At 45.4% G+C, this 7,907-nt stretch overlaps 1 protein-coding gene across 1 annotated transcript in view; it reads right to left on the reverse strand.

Moving 5' to 3' along the window:
* PTGR1 (prostaglandin reductase 1) overlaps positions 1 to 7,429 on the reverse strand; it is a 107,401-nt gene extending 99,972 nt beyond the window's left edge. The window contains exon 1 of the mRNA XM_088659035.1: positions 7,377 to 7,429. Coding sequence (XP_088515161.1) covers positions 7,377 to 7,421 — 45 coding nt within the window. The 5' untranslated portion in view covers positions 7,422 to 7,429. The remainder of the gene's footprint in view (positions 1 to 7,376) is intronic.
* Positions 7,430 to 7,907: the final 478 nt, after the last annotated feature.

The following is a 7,907-nucleotide window of genomic DNA, read 5'->3' on the forward strand; positions in this document are numbered from 1 at the left end:
ATGCAGTTGACAAGAGATGGGGAACGATGAGGTCCAGACTAGCTTCTCCCACATCCTGCTACTGAGAGGATAACGTATTTTTTAAAGGGGGGGGGTATTTTTTTTTAATGCCTTGATTGTATTATTTCTTATAAATTCTTATACACATGTATGCCATTACTAACAGTATTAAAGATACATGCTTAATGTTTCATTCTTCCAGTGTTATTTGCATTAACTCAATTATGTACGAAATAAATTTCATCGAATAACCATAGCCAAACCTAACTTATCAAAACAAAAATACTGACTTCCCGTCACCACCCGAAGCACAACTCATCTGTATAATTAATGTACCTACTTTTCTCATCGGATTCTTATTTTCTTTTGTATATCAGAAATCCAATCATACCATTATTTCTTCTGTGTTATAAGGTTACTTGGTCATTCTAATGCTGCCATGGAGATTGCATCATTATTATTTTCTTGCAAGTACTTTTTAAACATATCCCATTTTTTTAAACAAACCCTTGTTTTGAATTTCCCCTCAATTTATTCTGTTAGTTGAGGTCCTATCCTGCCACCCTATAGATCCATCTAGGAAAAAGCAAAACCGGGCACCTTGCTGGTTCCTGTGGTTGATTAAAGCTTTAAATCGAAGCTTCGCGGTTGACGGCCAATATCAGGGCTTAGCCCAGGATAGTTTCTCTAGGAAAATTCAAGGAATATGCAGAGCCAAGTATCAACAGGCGGCTATATTGACTTGCAAATAAAGTATAACAGCCTGCAGAATCCTATATGAAGCCCTCTCTCAGCTGACAACCGCCCTAAACAGCAGCAACAGCAGCAGGTAAGAATTTCCTAACTTGTGGTCATTTCAGATAGAGGGGAAGTTCCCACCCCAGAGAAAGAAACAGGCACAGAGAACGCACAACTGAAAAAAGCTTAGCAGCATTTTCTGCCTCATCTATCCCCTTTTCACCCAAGGATGATCCACTGGACCAAAGCCCTGGCACGATTCTAATACCACAGCACACCTGTCCTGTGCTGGATGATGGGCACGTTTATTCCAGGGCCAGTGGACTCAGCCATCCTGGTATCTGGGCATGGTTCAGCCTCTGCTACCATCAGGCCTAATCTCCCCACTGTGATTGTGGACAAGGGAGACCCGGTAAGCTTGCTTTGCTCCAGGAATTCTAGCGGGGGAGTGGGTCAGCATAAAGAATGAGTCTAACATCATGATTTACACCAATGGCACCCTCTATATACCCAAGGCCAGTTACAAGGGGAAAACAGCATCTGTATCTGTGTGAAAGATCACAGCTCAGCCTGGCGTCTCCTTAAAAACTTCATTAGGGTGACAGAAGTTGAGGATGCCGTGCTTGATCGCTAACCCAGAATTGGCAAGCAATGTTACCCCGTGGACGGACTCGCACAACATCTCCTCTGGATTCCCTTTCAGCCCTGAAGAGGGAATATGTATGCAGAGTAAACCCGAGTGATAAAAACTTGTATAAGCGCTGTGCCCTTGTGCAAGGACGGTGGGTGGATTCACCAAAAATAGGCTTTGTTGTTGAAGCAAGCACCTTATCTGTCACAATTAAAATGAAAGATCATGTGAGACTAACAGGAGAACTTTTCAGTATCGCCTGCAGAGCAAGTTCTCATTCCCATTCCTATGAGGCAAAGTGGACCTATCCTTCCACTGCCATTGTCAGCTTGTTTCCAATGGAAGGCTTATGTGACCTGTAGAAAATACTTCACAGACCACACCCTGTCCATTCCAGCAGTACGGTTAGAAGACACTGGGGAACATGCTTGGGAACCAATTTTGCAGGAACTAGTAATTCTTCAGCCACCCTTCCAGGTGATAAGAGTGGCTATGTGCATTTGTGCACCATACAGGACAGAAGCCATGGGCGTAGGTGGGGGGCGCTCCCCCCCTAGAAGCAGGGCCGGCACAGCCTGCCCCTCGCCTCTGCACGGCAGCCTCAGGCTCGAAAAAAACTCAAAAGAAAGCTGCAGGCGCCGAGCGATGTTTTGGTTGCCGCGGGTGCCTGCTGGAGGGGAGTACTCGGGGCCGCACCCACGCCCCGCAATCGGCGCCTCAAAAGCTGGGACTGAAATCTCGCTCGGCGGGCCAGTGTGCCTGCTGCTTTCTTTTGTACAGTATTTTTTTTTTGAGCCTGCCGGGCTGGGGCCCTGGGAGGTGAGGGGCGGGCTAGGCTAGCAAGGAGCCACGAGGAGCACGTTAGTGGCTGGCTGATGTAACGCCCCTCCCTCCTAACTTGTCCGCCCCTCGCCTCCAGCCGTAGAGAACTTTCCAAAGCATGTGCTTTATGAAATTGATAGAAAAAACCTAGAGCTAAGTCTCAATTGGGGGGGTGCATGCCCGCTGTTTTTTGTTTTTGTTTTGCATGGGGTGTGGTTGGTTTGTTGTTGATTGAGTTTTTGCATTTCTTTGATTGGAGTTTTTGCATTTCTTTTTTGGCAGGGGGTGGGGTGGGGCTGCATGGCCGCTGCTTTTTTTTTAATGGTGTATATGTAGCAATGAGGGGAGCAGGATTTATTTATTGCAAAGAGAGCTCAGCTTACTAAGAATCCATGTGTGCCTGGGGGGGGGGGTGAACAAAACAGCCCCTGAAACCAAATGTTTACTAAAGAGTTCTCTGCAAGGAAGAAGGGGGTGGGGAGGGGATGTTTCCCATTGTCCCAGAATTTAAAGTGATTAATGATTACCATTTCAAAGGAATGGCCAGGAGGGACCCTGGAAAGGCAATCAGGTATCATATAAACTGGTCTGGCAGGCAGGGAGATTTATGGACTTTAATGCAAGTAAAAATGCTCAAAACAAATTGCTCCGAGTATTAGTTTTGTGGCCAAGGCTGAAACTTGGACATAGCTGTGTTGGTTAGAACACTGTGCTGATAATGCCAATGTTGCAGGTTCCATTCAGCTGCATATCCCTGCATTGAACCTAGAGGTCCCCCTCCAACTCTGCAATTCTATCCAGTGCAGACAAACTTTCAAATCTCATTAATGGGTCCTACTTGCACATGAATTGTTGTGAACACTTGGTACATTGCAATAATTATTAATCATGAAATAGGACTTACTCCTGGGAACTGCATTAAGGATTGTGAATTTGCAACATAATCCTACGCAGGTCTACTCAGAATTAACTCCTGTTGATTACAGCGAGGACTGTTCCCTTATAGCAGGGGTGGCCAACTCCCAATAGACTGATCTACTCAAGAGTTTAAAACTGGCAGTGATCTACCCCCCCCCCCCGTGATCTACCCCCCTTTTTTAGGGAAGAGGAAGGCCCATTTGGGGGGGGGTTCAGGGCAATGTTGTTAAGCTTTTTTAGGGAGGAAAGCCCCATTTTTAGGAGGGCAGGACAGATTTGTTGAGCTTTTTTTAGTGGGTCTCCCTCTAATGAAGGTAATGAACGGTAATTGAATCAGCATAATTTGCACACTGGATGGTTTTCAAATGCTCCCAGTTTACAATTAAAGGGGAATGAATGCGCTTGTTTTCAGCCTACCGCGCATTAGAATAAATTCTGCGCAGTTGTTGCCATGAGTGGTAAAGAGTTTAAGTGCCAACAAACCCAGGGCAGGCAGAGGAAGGGGGGGGGGGAGAACCAGAGTTTATGTGTGTTGGAGTTCTCTGGTCCCCACCTATTTAAAATTAAATAATTCAAGAGAGCAGTGCAATGGTGCCAGGCGCGCACACTCCCCCCCCCATAGGTGAAATGAGCGGGGCTGAAACTGGAGAAGCCGGGAGTGCAACTTGCTCAGGTCCTTCCCCGCCCTGACACCTTTCCCTTAGCGCTAGCGAGCCTCCTCCGCCCAGAAGGAAACGTAAAACGTAAGGGTGGGGGGCTCCAGAGGGATCCTTGCACCATGGCGCCAGATAAGCTTAAGACGGCCCTGTTTAAGAGTAGAGGTGCGTTACAAAAAGGGAGTTTACAACCCTGCTATACAGGAGGGGGCTCTCTCCCCCCCCCCCCAGGCAAAGCAGCGGGGTGGAGAGCTTTGCCACGCTCCTCAGAACCTGGCAAAACTGGTGGAGGCCATTGCTCCGTATATGCAGGCTGGAGAAAAATCAAAGTTTAAAAAAGGCTAGTTTTTCCTTCATGAGCCGTTGGAGAAGAACGCAATTTCTTCCAACATTTGACATGCCATACAGGAGACAAACAATACCAGTGCTAGGAAACTTGAATGAATGCTCCTGAGCTTCAGCCTAAAAAGGGAGCTTCAGAGGTCTTTCGTGATTGGCATCATCCAGAGTTTCTTTCTCCAGCATGAGACATGCCATACAGGGGACAAGCCATACCAATGTTCATTCTAGAGAGCAGCAACTTTGGAAAATTGCCACACCTGCCATTGCAAGGTGGATGCTCAGAAGGCAACCCTCCATTGTCACCCAATCATACAAGTGTAGCCAAGCAGCAGGGGACAGGACAGGTAGTTTTTTTAAAAAAGCTCAACTTTGGTCTGCCTCAGGCCACCGGCAAGCATTTGCTGCACAGCTGCCCAATCAACAGCCTTTGCAATTAGGCTGCAACGGAGAAAAATGGGAACAGGTATTCCACCTGCTCACCTGAGCAACAGCAACTGTTACCTCGTTTCCATTCCAGCTGGCTATTAGTGCATCTAATTTGCACCTACCGCTCCATTTCAATCTCCCATTACTACTGACCTAATCTACGCAAGTGTGGGTGGGTTACACTTTGGAGAGTGGGACAAACCTAAAATATACAAGCTAGGTCATTAAGCTTGCTTGAAAGCGTTAGCAGTAAATACTGCAGCATGCAATATTTGATGCCAGAGATTTAAAGCAGGGGTCAGCAAACTTTTTCAGCAGGGGGCCGGTCCACTGTCCCTCACGACCTTGTGGGGGGCCAGACTATATTTAAAAAATAAATCTGAACAAATTCCTATGCCCCACAAATAACCCAGAGATGCACTTTAAATAAAAGCACACATTCTACTAATGTAAAAAGCATGCAGATTCCTGGACCATCAGCGGGCCGGATTTAGAAGGCAATTGGGCCGCATGCGGCCCCCGGGGCCTTAGTTTGGAGACCCGATTTAAAGCAACTGTACAGCATCATCAGCATGCATGGCACTTTATAGGAATATAAAACTGACCTGTTGCGAGAAGCTAAGAGTTTAATATCTGAACACGGGTACCTGGCATGTCGTTTTTAATTTTTAACACCACTGCTTTATGTAATATCTCTATGAAAGAACTGCATTTAAGTTTTCTTCAAAGGTACCAAAAACGTTCGTTCTTTTCAGTTCGCTGGGGAAACCAAAATGCAGGTGGGGTGTGATAAATGGCATCACAGACCCCACCCATGCAGTCAGCTTGTTTGTCCCAACAGCTGGGTAACAAGTTGATAGTGGATTTTCCCAGGGTAGGTATAATATTTTTAAAAAAACAACCATTACTTTCTTCCCAATCTCGTAGCTTCCAACTTAAGATGGTGGTAAGAGAAAGCTAAGAGTTTTAATTTCGACTTTTGGGAGCTTGGCCCCCTCACTCACCCTAAAACAAAACCTGTACTTCATAAACTCTGGGTGAAGCCGCTTCAAATTCTGGTTTAAAAGCTGCATTGGCTTGGATATAGCATGCTTTTAAGGGCCAAGATAAAAGGAATACTTAAAACTTAAAAGTAGATTTGTTTGAATAGTTTTTCTCTGTTCTGACTGCTTTCATCCCCAGCTAATGAAACGTTGGGTGGGAATCGAGAGGGAGGGAGGTACAGTACACCAGCTTTTCACTATAAAGCACAAAAAGCCGTAATTGCTTAAAGTGGTACTATCCTTTTTAACTTTGTGAATAATCTGGCCTAGAATGATTGACTGGAGCCCTCTTGCCTCTTACAAAAAGACATTTTAATGTGTTTACAAGGCTGCTAAGGTTGCGTTATTTCCTCCAGCTGCATGACCACACAGCAGGTGGCATTAAACACTACAATTTTTTAAAAAACATTCCCACCAATCCTTTTTTCCCTTTTCAGCTAGGTCTTTTGAAGGTTTCAAGGCTGCTTTGCTCTTGACAAAATCAAGTTCCATACAGGTAAAGCTACCAAATTTTTGTGTGGGGTATTAAAACATGTCCCAACCAGCTGTATTGGTTTTTATATACCTTCCCAACTTTTCTGCAGGTTTCCCGTATGGCTGAAACCAGCAGCTGACACCAGAGAGCTTGCTTTTTTTCCTTCTCCCTCCCACTCATTTTTCCTTTACAGCTATATACCTTTGATTTTATATAGGTTGTAGGCCCAAGACCTGCAATTCACATCAAACCAGTTTAAGCTCTCTAGTACCGTGTTTCCCCTTTTTTAAGACACCGTCTTATAACTTTTTTCCCTCAAAAAAACACACAGTGGCTTATTTTCAGGGGGTGTCTTTTTTTAAAAAAAAAAGTGCTGGTACAACTGGGACCCACTGGCTCAGGATGCTCGGTGCTCTCTTCTGCACATTGCTGGGCGCGTTGTTGGCGCTGCCAGTTCCGAGCGCCTGCAGGGTGGGGTGGGGGTGGCAGTGCTTTAAACCCCCAACCCTGTAGAAAGCAATGGAAGTTATGGACTGTAACAATCCTTAAGAGGCGCAGGTCTTAAAAAACCCCTGGTATCACCCTTGAAGCACAGCCTTCCAAAGTCAGGGGGGAATAGGTCTGTTTAGACAAAGGAAAGGATCGGGGGTGATTCTGTGCCCTGGGACCCACAGAACTACTTTAAAAATCCCAACCTGGGGGGGGGGGTCAAATAGTGAAGCCCCATAGCCCTGTAGCAACAGAAGGCACATTCTGAAGCACCCGAGCTGTTCGGTTCCATAAAAAATCCAGGAATTGTAAAATTAACAACAATAATGGGGGGGCACTCTATCCAAAGAGTTAAGAAGGAATGGGAAAGTGTTGAGTTATATATGGAAAAATATGGAAAGGAAAGTTAGTTAAAGATAAAAAATAAATAATTATCGCAAGGGGAAAAATAACATCATAAAGGGTAATAATATTAAATATAAAATAGACAACACAACAGAAAAAGCAAGTATATGACTAAATGAGATCGCACAGGAGTGAGGGAAGTGGGGAGAGAGGGAGGGGGGTAAGGAATGGAAGGAGGCAATGGTTGGAGGAGGGTATAGGGGGATGAATTAAAGGAAAATTAAGACTGAGAAGCGCATGGTTTTTGTTTTTTAAAGATGCAAAGGCTTGCAATCAGCCAAAGTATAGAGCCCAACTTCTAGGAGACTGCGATCTACTTGCGGATTTATAAACTGGAGGTGATCTACCCCCGTTATATTGGTGTTCAGGTCAGAGTTGTTTTTAGAGAGAGGAAATATCCCATTTTTGAGGTTAAAGTAAAAGTTCCTGACCTTTTTTTTATAATGAGGAAATGCTGCTAAAACTCCGTTCTTCATTCCACGAAGGGGAGAGGGGGCGGGGCCGGGTGCTCAAAGACAAAAGAAATGGAAAAGGAGATAGCGATCAAATCCAGCCTCGCATTCATGCAGCCGTCGGGAGAGGCAGGGGCTGCAGCCGAGTGCTGCTTCACAAACAAACGGGGGAAAGTGCTTAGAACCCAGAGAATCCAGCTGAAAAACACGAAGCAGCAACAGCAATTGCACACACACCATCCCAAGCCAGCACAGTAACCAAGTCCCAAAAGCAAGAAAGGACTCAGCAAACACTGCTGCGGCCGGCGTTGCTGCTGCTGACTCGGGGAGCTCAGTGATCTCTTCCGCACAGCGCCTATCACTATGGCTTATTTTCGGGGTACGGTTTATATTTCTCAAATGCTTAGAAATGCTGCTATGGCTTATTTTATGACTACGCCTTAAAAAGGGGGAAACACGGTAGCTATATAATTTCAGGAAATGAGTAGTGAGTATTAACGCCACATGTTG

Source organism: Zootoca vivipara, chromosome 15 (genome assembly GCF_965207765.1).
Source record: "Zootoca vivipara chromosome 15, rZooViv2.hap1.1, whole genome shotgun sequence".
Classification (NCBI taxonomy): Eukaryota; Metazoa; Chordata; class Lepidosauria; order Squamata; family Lacertidae; genus Zootoca; species Zootoca vivipara.